The following is a 12,333-nucleotide window of genomic DNA, read 5'->3' as shown; positions in this document are numbered from 1 at the left end:
CTCGTCTCACACATATGGCCACAAAGAATGGTGACTGCTCTCTTTCATGCTCCTGTGCACTGTGGGGTATGCGGCGGCTTCATAGGCCAGAACTAATGGAGTTTCCCCCTACCTTATCTGGCCGGCGGTGGGGTCAGCCCGACCCCACCTAGATCCGCCACTAGGTGGAATAATTTTCTTTTACAAGTTTAGTGTACTTGCTTGGATTCTAGTAAAAATTCTAAATTTGAATTTTGATAACACCGGCCGATCCCATCTGGATCCGCCACTAGGTGGAATAATTTTCTTTTACAAGTTTAGTGTCCTGCTTGCTTGGATTCTAGTAAAAATTCTAAATTTGAATTTTGATAACACCAGCCGACCCCATCTGGATCCGCCACTAGGTGGAATAATTTTCTTTTACAAGTTTAGTGTACTGCTTGCTTGGATTCTAGTAAAAATTCTAAATTTGAATTTTGATAACACCGGCCGACCCCACCTGGATCCACCAGTAGGTGGAATAATTTTCTTTTACAAATTTAGTGTACTGCTTGCTTGGATTCTAGTAAAAATTCTAAATTTGAATTTTGATAACACCGGCCGACCCCACCTGGATCCACCAGTAGGTGGAATAATTTTCTTTTACAAGTTTAGTGTACTGCTTGCTTGGATTCTAGTAAAAATTCTGAATTTGAATTTTGATAACACGTCAAAAGATAAGGAGCACATTACTAAATATTAATACTATACATGTGATCAGCAAGTAGATAGTAGTATGGTTTAATTTACCAAAAATATTTCTATATCCAGGTTTATTTACTTTGACGACTACTAAATAAAGAGAAAAAAATAGTAGGAGTAAATAGAGATAAAAAGTGTGATTTTTGCCAAAGAAAAAAAAGAAATGCATCATTTTAGTTGTTACGACCCTGTCATAAGATTAAACAATTTAAAATATTTGTTACGTAATGAATTTTCATTTAGACAATTTTTTGAAATGGGATATCCATATGAAGAAAGATTATCTAATTATTTACGACGGCGAACAGAGTATATGTGATAGTAAGAATTTAATATAGTATAAAATTATGGCATTCGTACTGAACTTAATTACATTTCAAAAGTAAAATGATAGTATTAAAATGGGCCATGACATGACATGACATGACATGACATGACATGGATTGATTTTGTTGTAGATTTTAAGCACACTCTCATATTGACAGTCACGTATGATCTCATGTCCAAGATGACTTTTGAATTCTCAATCTAATAGACTAGTAATTGAAAAATAGTAGCAGCCGGGTCAGTGTGCACAAATACATGTGTGATGATTGATTTTATTAGTAATTCGTAATTTATTTCATGTGGATGATGCCATGAGTGGGTAACAAGTCACATTGACTACATTATTCTTAGACATTGATTGGTTTTGAGACTATTTTATACTAATACAATGTCTGGTTTTTTTTATTCAAATTAACACATTATCAGATTATCACACATATACTAATTCTCAATTTATAACATACGTACGGAGTATTTCATTTTCATTACATACTTCATATAAATGAGAATCATGAAAAAAATGTTTATATTTTGTAATTTAGTATGTATAGCTAAAAAATATTTATTCAGAAGAAGATGTTCAACACAATCTGCCATCAATAAATTCTACTATTACAAAAGGAAATAATTAAGGTAGTACAATGATACAAAACAACACTAAACAGAACAATTCACACATACTCGACTTTACAATCTCAATAACAATTAAAAAAATAAAAATACTAGTACTATATCTCAATCAAACCTTCTACTAAAAAAAACCAAAAAAGAAAACCTTCTACTGTGTCTCAAACTCGAACCAAAACAATATAAACACAAGAATCAAGAAGATTGGACAGCCAAAAACATGAAGTCAAGAGAGCAAAACACATAACAGGTCGATGAGCTCTAGAAATCAACGATGAGCTCATACTGTCTTCAATATCAATTTAGCTATTTTTGTTTAATTTTGCGATGGTTGTTTGTCTCAACTTATTTTAATACAAGTGATACCCGCAAGTGTACTTAGACAATGACTGGATCACCACTTGATTGTGTAGGATCAATTAAATTAATCGAGAGATGAAATAATTAATTTGGAAATAAGAATAAATCACACCTGAATACAATAGAACTCGGGAGAGTTGAGGTTTTGAGTGAGGTCTTTGATCTTATCGAGCTTTTAGGAGTTAGAGGTTTAGGATTAGAACGAGACTTCAATTCTAGCACCTACCTAATCTACGTGTTTCTCACATCTGGAGGGGGTTTAATCTATAATTATGTTCGACTTAATAACTCTAGGGACACCAAAAGGTAAGGTAATTTGATTGGATAAGAGCTTGGAATTGTGCATCGGATCCTTGAGTTCTACAATTTTCTCTATATTATCTTTTCAGACACTATTTACCAGTTTTCATTTGTTTACTTGTTTATTTTATTCTTTCATAATGTTAGAACAAATCAAACATTTTCCAATTGTATAGAAGGTAGTTAATATTTGTTCGTGGTAGTTAAGTTAGATACAAATTTGTCAATCTGCACAAAATGCATGTGTGATGATTGATTTTATTAGTAATAATTCATTTCATGTGGATGATCTATGAGTGGATAACAGGTCACATTGACAACATTATTCTTAGGCCATCCACAACGCTGTCTCTATACCGTCTCTTAAACCGTCTCTTAACTACTATTTGAGCACTATTTGAGGGCCCCACTGTCCTTTTTGCCTCCATCTCTTAACTAAGAGACGGAACCTGCAACGCTCCGTCTCTTAACCGTCTCTATACCGTCTCTTAATTACTATTCATTCAATTTAATTTATAATTTTTTTTAAAACCCAATTCAATTTAAACAAACACACTTTATTAAAATTAAAACAAAATAAAAAAACACACAAAATAAAAAAAACACACAAAATAAAAAAACACACAAAATAAAAAAAAATTAATCGGAAGGGCTAATCATCCTCCGGAGGCGGTCGAGGTTGAGGGGGAGTCGGAAGGCCAAGTTGTGCTGCCATATGCACAATTCCGTTCCACCAGGCCGCGTATTGGGAGTGCGAGAAGCGGGAAGTGTCCGCCATTGTGGCGGTCATGTACGCCACCATAAGTGTGTCCGAGCCTCCTCGCGAGCCCGATCCTGAGGCCGGCTGGCTTGATTCGTCTCGGCCCTTCCTTGCTCTAGCCGCTTTCGCCGCCTTCGTCCCTTGCGGCCGACGGCGCCTACTCGCGGATCCTCCTGCATCGCCGACCGTACCCGCAAACTCCTGGGATTCAGCATCATGTTGGCTGATGCCTTCAGCAGTGTCACCACCAGACGCACCAGCACTAGACGAGTATTGGCCACTCGCCGTATGCTTCGTGCGCTTCGAGTTTGAGCCCGAGCTGGAGCGGAAACCGCCGGCCCATCGTTCCTCGTCCTTGACGGCGAGCCAAACATCAACAAATCTGAATTGATGTCCCTCGTCTTGGTAGTAGGCGCGCAAAGCGGACGTCAAAATGTCGGTGGCCGTGGCGCCGCTTTGGTAGCGCGCCTCTTCCGCCGAGTAGATGCCGCAGAATTTTTTGACCTGTCGGTCGACTCGGTCAAAGTGACAGCGGATCATTTTAACTGTGCGCTTGCGGGAGCGGTTCGACTTTATTTGGTGGTAGACCTCGACAACCTTTTCCCAGAAACACTTCCGGGTTTGTTGATTCCCGACGATGGGATCGTACGAGACCGTGATCCAGGCGTTGTACACCGCCATCGTTTCGAGGTTGTTGTACGGATGTCGGCCAAGATCCTCTTCCTCTTCTTCCTCCTCGTCCTCGCCCGTCTGGGGTTGTACACTGCCTCGGCCACCTCCACCGCCTCGCCCACCTCCACCGCCTCGGCCTACTCTCGGCGTGGGATCAACTGGAAAATCCTCCCGGATCTGGGATAATCCCTGCGAAAACCGCGGGACGTTGGGACGAACATATGCATCAAGGTCAAAATTGGGTGGTTGGTATCCCCCCGGCGTCGCCGAACCCTGGGTCCCCGGCGTTGACGAACCTCCACCGCCCAATGTGTTGATCATGTTCTCCCAATCGCCGAATGAGTTGAGATCCCACCCGCCGGAGCCGGAGCCGCCATAGTTGCCCTCGCCGTCGCCGGACATCTTGAGTTGGGTTATGAAAATTTCAGCGAAAATTTGAGAGAAAATTTAGATGATAGGAAGAATAGATGTGTAGTTGTGTGTAAATGAGGATGGGTTTAGGAGTATTTATAGAGTAAAAAATTTAATAAAAAACAAAAAAAATATAAAAAAAAAAAACAAAAAAACGGTAATAATACCGTTACAAATTTTTTTTTATTTAAATTCGAATTTTTTTTTAAAAAAAAATATTTATTGCGTCAGCACGTGACGTCGCCCACTCGCGGGCCGGCGAGTGGGCGTCACGCACGACGCCGGGCTGCGCCACGTCGCCTAGGCGCGTGGCGAGACAGCTCGTCTCGTGGCTCGCCGAGTCGAGACGCGCGACGAGACGCGCGACGAGACGGGACGAGATGGAGGCTGCAACGCGTCTCGCCGGGGTCTCGTCTCGCTGAGACGAGACGCGAGACGCCGGCGAGACCCGTTGTGGATGGTCTTAGACATTGATTGGTTTTGAGACTATTTTATACTTAGACAATGACTGGATTTTTAGATTCAAATTAACACATTCTCTCACATATAGTACCAATTAATTCTAAAGTTATAAGATACGGAGTACATTTTCATTACGTACTTCATATAAATGAGAATCAAGAAAAAAATGTTTATATTTTGTAATTTAATATATATAGCTAAACTTTTTTTATTCAAAAAAAGAGTTCAAGCCAATAAATCAGCAAGTATAAGATGTTCAGTACAATCTGCCATCAATAAATTCTACAAAATGAAACAATTAAGGTCGTACAAAGATGCAAAACAACATCCAACAGAATAATTCAAACATACTCGACTTTAGGGACGGAGCCAGGAATTTATATCGAGAGGGGCAAAAATATACATGGGAAAAATTCAAAGGTATTAGATGGGGCAATTAGTGAGAAATTGAAAATAAATTTTTTTTAATAGTATATAAATTATATATATGTGAGAAAAATAGAGGAGGGGCATTTGCCCATTCTTGATACATGCCAGATCCGTCCCTGCTCGACTTTATAACCACGACAACAAATATCTCTCAATCAAACCAGCTACTCAAAGTCTCAAACTCGAACCCCAAACAACACAAAACACAAAAATCAAGACAGCTCTAGAAATCTACATTGAGCTCATACTCTCTTTAATACTATCAATTTAGCTATTTTTGTTTAATTTTCTAATGGTTGCTCACGTGATCTTATAAACCCGCACAAAAATATCTCAGTTCATGAAGGATTTAAACTCGAGATCTTGACGTTAACATTAACCACTCTACCAGCTTGACCAATAAATCTAAAAAAATTATGTGGAGGTACATCCAAACAAAAGACGGAAGAAAACTAATGTTGGTTAGCTAGAAAGTTGTTAGAAAAAGGACCCGCTTGAAAAAAATAAATTTAATTTTAGAAGTCGATAACTAATATTATATTCGAATTAGTTCGAACTTTATGATAGCAGCCGGGAGTGAGAAATGTATCAAGACTCTCTTTTTGTCAGAGTTTTTAAATTCGTATACTTTTTGTTTGTATTAACACTACACACACTCATACACATGGATGAGTGGATAACAACTGCATTTTTTAATACTTTATACTTCCTCGTTCCCTTAGTCATTTTTATTCTAAAATTTCCCTCATATTTGAATAATTTTCATATATAGAAATAATTTTTTTCTCTTTCTTATTTTACTTTTTCTTACTTTATTCACTTTCTACTTTATTCTCTCTATTTTTTTTTTCTATCTTACTTTTTATTTATTTATTTATTTGACACACTCAACATCCTTTTCTTAAATTCTGTGCTGAAAAGTTTCGCCTTAACTATGAGAAAAACGGAGGGAGTACTACATAAATAAAAAATCAAACCATATTTAATCATGTAATTTTTTATCCAAATTGACTTGAAATGAGTGCAAAAATACATATAATTTTAGTTTGTTGTCAATTTTTCACGGATAAAATATTCTAGTAAAATTAAATATGACATGTCCAGTAATAATTTATAATGATACGAAAATGACATGATAAAAATTAGTTTTAAAATAACAATTACTAATACAATATCCTTGTGTTGATTACTTTGATGGATTTTTTATATTTAATTAAAAAAATTGGGCATTATGTGACGAAACAACATGGTTTTGGCCTGGTTAGAAATTTTGGCATGCCACCTTAGACTAAAACAACATCGTGACATTCCGGCATGTCACATTGGACCCAATTTGGATAAAGTTGATTTTATAAGAAATTTTCCGTACAATAAAAGTTCACGTTTTTTCTCTTTAATAAGGTATAACTCATTATCCACTATGTTATTCGAATCACATTTTCTTTCTATATCTCCTACTCTACCAAATACTTTAAAATTCTTATCATCCTAAAAATGTCTATTTTTATGGGTCAAATGGTATATTATATTGTAGTAAAAATTACTTTGTTATTATTAAAGATATCCGGATGAAGCTCATCCATCGACATATCATTTCTTTTTCACTCACTACCTGTATATTAAAACCTCAAAAATGATAGAACCACTCCAATACATGATTAAATTGTTGGAGGTCTAGCTTAATTTACTTGTTAGGCCATCTCTATGGTACTATATTCAAACTCAATTTTTTTTAATAAATGTCATACTAAAGTAGTAGTAGTTACTTTTCAATTATTGATATTTCGATGTCGTCAAAGTACATAACCCTGGATATTGAATTTTATTATTTTAATGGGAAAATGCATATATATTTGGAATCAACTCATGTTTAGTTAGCATTAATATACATATAACATAGGAGTAGTATAGTATATAGTATGTGTTCCTTATTTTTTGGCGTATTATCTAAATTCAAATTTAAAATTTCTACTAGAATCCGTGCAAGCACTTGACTAAACTGGCAAAAGATAATTATTCATCCATACAAATGTATAGGAAAAGACGAAAGGGTTTTAGCGACAGATGCAAACGAAATTTTAAACACAATCTGAGTGGAAATTCACAATTCCCTCATCACATTTCACTGTGTGTTCCACTGTAGGTGGTGTAGATGTTGTAATCCAACACCGATATGTTTGTTCCTGTTGAATTAGTCTTTTGAATTGCGTATCCACGTGCAAATCGGAAAACTCCGGTGCCGCCGGCGACCACGAGCTCCCGCTCAGCCAGGCCGATCTCGTTCCGGCCGAGAATGCTGAGCGTGCTCCCCGCGTAGGGCCCCGCCGAGAAGTAGAAGTTAAGGTTCACCGCGATGGCGAGCGTGTTTAGGTCGGCTCTCGTGAGGAGCCCCTGAAGGCGCCCGAGCGCTTTGGAGTCGCCCTCCGGCCCGGCCGTGACGAGGTCGTCGATGACGCGGACTTTGCCGAAGCCCGTCTTCGAGGTGTTGGAGATGGAGGCTTGTGCCACGTCGTACGTAGTGGTGTTGGGGTGGTTCACGCCGAGATCCTGGACAAAGACTCGGAAATTCACGATACTTTGTTTTCCAAAGCCGTGGGGGAATTTTGTGAGTTCCTCAACGACAAGGCCTTGCTTGCTAGCGTCCACACGGAACGTGGACGCTAGCAAGCACAAGAGTGTTAGGAACACACCAATTGAGGCCATGTTTGTTTATTTATGGCTGATTTAAACTTAGATGGATATGGGAATTTTATGGTGCGATTGATTTCGTATTTAGAGAGGGGTTTATATAAAGGTATCGAACAAATATTTAATGATAATATTAAAAGGACTTGTGCTTATTCATTTCGGAGAAATTTCTCTAGCTTCTTAGTAGGAAATAATAACTTTTGTCTTTCATGTGATCTTATAACTACTATTGTAACTACTCAATTGAAAATGTTTATAATAGGGCCATATGGAATATAAAATTCATTTCACAGTCTATGATCAACGAAAAGATGTACACTCAAACTAACAAACCCTAAACATAAACTAAATCAACTTGGCGCACGTCAACTTTCACGTCACATCGGATTACTACGATAACTTTCCCCCTAAATAACTACTACATGAATTGATCAAATTAGTGTTTAGTCTTGATAGTTGCTACTATTAAAATATTATCAAAAACAAAGATGTCATTATTGACTATTGCGACTCACCCTCAGGCGGCTAAATGCAAAAATATTCGATTTTACATGAAAAATTGATAAGTGGTCCTATGTAATTAGATTAATACTAGTAATTGAATTACGTGGAAATTGTGAAAACCCCACCATAAATTATTTAAAAATACTTAAATTTCAAATTATGAAAAATAACTCAATAATATTTGATCGCTATTTAGTAATGTGTTTTGTATAGTTGGAATATTCCTCCGTCCACGAAACATATCACAAAAAAAATGAAATACTAATAAACTATTAAAAAAAACCAATAGCCCAATAAATTTCAGCCTATTACGGTTCATAAGCCCAATTTGAAAATGAACCCATAAAATTATAGACAAACAAAGAGAACAATTTCAGCCCACACACATGTAGAGTTTCTCAGCCCATCACAGACAGCGCGTGGGTGCTGAAGGTGGCGCGTGAGTTGTTAACATAGATTCTGCGGAGGCTAGTTCATCACCTAGTTTCCTATGAATAATTTTTAGGCTACCAAAGAAGTGAAAACAGTTTAAAGAACCACTAAGTCAATTTTAACGAGCATGTCCAAGCACTATAGTGTACTCCACTAAGTATTGGACTCAATGATACGGACTTAGACTTTTGCTTTATTACGTAAGGGCATTCGCAGTGATGTACCGGCGGAATTTTCCTCGGGGAATTCCCATTGCTACGTCATAAGGACTTTCCACTGCTTTGCCACGTCATAAGGATTTCTCACTGCACAGTGGCGGATCCCCTGCGGAATTCCCGACGGAATTCCCACATTAAAAAAATTCACAAATTAACAAATTTCCGGAAGTAAATAATTTACGGAATTAAAATTTCGACGCGAATACGGAGAAAATGAACACACTTTATTTTTTAAAAACACACTTCATTAAAAAAATATATAATTAATTAAAATACATTAAAAAATACATAATTAATTAAAAGAATATAAAAATCGGAATTCCGTGCGGAATTCCGTGACAGTCCACGCAATGGCGGACGTCAGGACGGAATTCCGCGTGGAATTCCGCGGAAAGGTGCGGACCTGCGACGTCCTCATGCGAATTACGTATCCGCGCGTGTGTGGCCTAATGGCGGACGTCCGCCAAATCCGTGGGAATTCCGCGTCGAGGTCCGCCATTGCGGATGTTCTAAGAGAGCTGATATTCTCTCCGTATAATTATTTAACTTATTTAATATTTTAATATTTAATTGGTATGATTTTAACGCTCCCTAACACTTTAACTAGGATTGTTCCTCTTTTTCTCTCTACAAACTCACGCATCTTTCTCTCAAATAATTCCTTTGATAGGCAAAACTCTATCGCTCATTCCCTACAATTTACATCCCTTGTTCTAATTTTTCGATAACTAAATTTGCTCGGTAAATTGGATGACTATTTATATAAAAAAAATATACTCTTCATTCTATGCTGCTCATATTTTTTTAGATAGTAAATTAAGGATTGGATAATAAGTATAATTAAATTAGTATAATAAAGGAACAAATATATTAACTCCATTATCTTAATTAAATGCTCTAATTTTTACTTAAAATAGAAATATTGCAAGTTTGGGACTGGCCGGAAAAGATAAGTGAGTAGCATGTGACGTGACACAGGTAGTATTATTAAATAGACGAATGCATATTGTCTAGGTCGATTAATCGAGAGAGGCGTTGTATTGGAGGTAGAACATGGTGGCAAAGATAGAAGAATGGTTTTGATTGTATTTTTCTGTTATGTTTTGAATAGGTTACACATGTTCCCTTTTATAGGGGAATTACAACAATAGGAAATACCACCATTACACTAGGAACTATCACTAATTAAATGTATCTAGGAAAGTTCACTCATTTATTGTAATACCAATTACCAAGTTATGGAAACTTGGTACTAGCCGTTATTCTCTTCTTTTTGACACTCCCCCTCAAGTTGAGCAATGGTATCTCCAATGTTCAACTTGGCCAAAACTTCTCTAAAAATTCTAGGATTCACTGCTTTGGTTAGGATATCAGCCAATTGTTCCTCGGATCGCACAAACGGGAATTCTATGACTCCACCTTCCAATTTTTCTTTAATGAAGTGGCGATCGACTTCAACGTGTTTGGTTCGATCATGTTGTACTGGATTTTCTGATATGCTGATTGCCGCTTTATTGTCACAGAATAACTTACTCTTTCGGTTTGGGGGAAAACCGATCTCAGTAAGTAATCTCCTAAGCCATATGATCTCCATGAGTCCACTCTTGATGCCTCGGAACTCTGCTTCAGCACTTGATAAGGCTACAACCTTTTGCTTCTTACTTCTCCAAGTAACTAGGTTGCCTCCGATGAAGGTAAAGTATCCACCGGTTGACTTTCTATCGACTGGATTACTTGCCCAATCGGCATCTGTATAGCCATCTACTTCAAGGTCCTTTCCTTTTCTTAAGAACACTCCATAATTTGTTGTGCCCTTGAGGTATCTTACTATTCGTAAGGCTGCGTTCATGTGTTCTTCTTGTGGTTGGTGCATGAACTGGCTGACAATTCCTACTGCATATGCAATGTCTGGCCTGGTGTGCGACAGATAGAGTAATTTCCCTACTAACCTTTGATATTTCTCTCGATCTGCAGGTTCAGCTCCCTCAACAATTTTTAGCCCATGATTCGGTATCATTGGTGTGTCAGCAGGCTTGCAATCTAAGAGGCCAGTTTCTGCCAACATGTCGAGGACATATTTTCTCTGTCTTAAGAATATTCCATGATTCGACCTGAGCACTTCAATTCCTAAGAAGTATTTTAGAGGGCCGAGATCTTTCATGTCAAATTCTTTAAACAGATTGATCTTGAGGTTGTTGATTTCTTCTGTGTCATCCCCTGTGATGATCATATCATCGACATAGATGATGAGACAAGTTATCTTATCTCCTCTCTTTTTGTAAAAAGCGTATGATCAGAAAGACTCTGTTTGAACCCATGCTTGACCATTGCTTGGCAAAATCTTCCAAACCAGATTCTTGGGGACTGCTTCAAGCCGTAAAGAGTTTTCTTTAATCTGCACACTTGCCTGTAACCAAATTCGGTCTCAAATCCAGGTGGAACTGCCATATAGGCCTCCTTTTCTTCACCTAATTCTCCATGGAGGAATGCATTTGTCACATCAAATTGATGTAGCGACCAATCCTTACATGCTGCAACTGACAATAATGCCCGGATCGTGTCAAGTTTAGCAACTGGGGAGAAAGTCTCGTCGTAATCAATTCCATACACTTGAGTATATCCTTTGGCCACCAATCGCGCCTTATATCTCTCGATTGATCCATCTGCACGTCTTTTGATGGTGAACACCCATCTACACCCGACTGGTTTCTTCCCTTCTGGTAGACTACATTTTTCCCACGTTCCATTTTTGATCAGGGCATCAATTTCCTTTTTCATGGCTTCTCTCCAATGTTTGTGCTTAACAGCTTCTTGGAAAGACTGAGGAATTTCTTCTTCTTCATATAGGGCAACCTCGAATGCTCTGGCCATCTCTGTGAGGTGTCTTTGAGCTATGTTTGCTATTGAATACGTTGTTTTCCTTCCTTTCCAATCTGGAGAGTATCTTTTGGGAGGGATCCCCCTTGTACTTCTGTGTGGCAGTTCATACCGCTTCTCACTGTCCCCTTCTTGGCCTTCACTGTAAGTGTTAGTGATTTCTAAAGGAACTATGTTGAGTTCAGCAAGATTGTTTACCTCAGGATTCGAAGACGGAGTTGATGGTTGGGTGATGTCTCCAAACTCTGCGGCCTGACTAGTGGATTTTGATAGCTCATTGGCATGGCTTGTTTCCTCGTTTAAGTTGAGTTCTGTGCCAATGATAGGTCTGTTTTCCTTCCCCTCATCTCCCCATTGCTCGGTTTCCCCTAGTATAGGTTCCGGCTGATGGATTGCGTCCGTTGGGATGTATAGCCAATTTAGTGGGTCGCTAATTGGTCTATGTGGTTGGCTCTCCCCCTGACCGCTAGATTGGCTATAGTAGTATTCTCCCTCAACAAAATCACAGTTCATGGTAGTATACATGTGCTTATTTATAGGGTCATA

General features: G+C 38.1%; 1 protein-coding gene and 1 long non-coding RNA gene across 2 annotated transcripts; one reads left to right on the top strand and one right to left on the bottom strand.

Moving 5' to 3' along the window:
- Positions 1-7,183: 7,183 nt before the first annotated feature.
- On the bottom strand, positions 7,184-7,771 carry LOC121749216 (dirigent protein 22-like). The gene has a single exon (XM_042143805.1). The coding sequence runs from the start codon at positions 7,769-7,771 to the stop codon at positions 7,184-7,186; it is 588 nt and encodes a 195-aa protein (XP_041999739.1).
- Positions 7,772-10,264: 2,493 nt separating this feature from the next.
- Positions 10,265-11,121, top strand: LOC121747631. Its single transcript, XR_006039246.1, has 2 exons — positions 10,265-10,681; positions 10,885-11,121. It is a non-coding gene; the product is annotated as an uncharacterized LOC121747631 (long non-coding RNA).
- The last annotated feature ends 1,212 nt before the right edge of the window (positions 11,122-12,333 follow it).

Source organism: Salvia splendens, chromosome 9 (assembly GCF_004379255.2).
Source record: "Salvia splendens isolate huo1 chromosome 9, SspV2, whole genome shotgun sequence".
Taxonomy (NCBI): Eukaryota; Viridiplantae; Streptophyta; class Magnoliopsida; order Lamiales; family Lamiaceae; genus Salvia; species Salvia splendens.
The sequence above is the reverse complement of the archived record's forward strand: the minus strand, read 5'-3'. Positions and strand labels throughout refer to the sequence as shown.

Excerpts from the sequence above, each read along its gene's own strand:
- LOC121749216 (XM_042143805.1), bottom strand. The coding sequence starts at position 7,771 with ATGGCCTCAATTGGTGTGTTCCTAACACTCTTGTGCTTGCTAGCGTCC.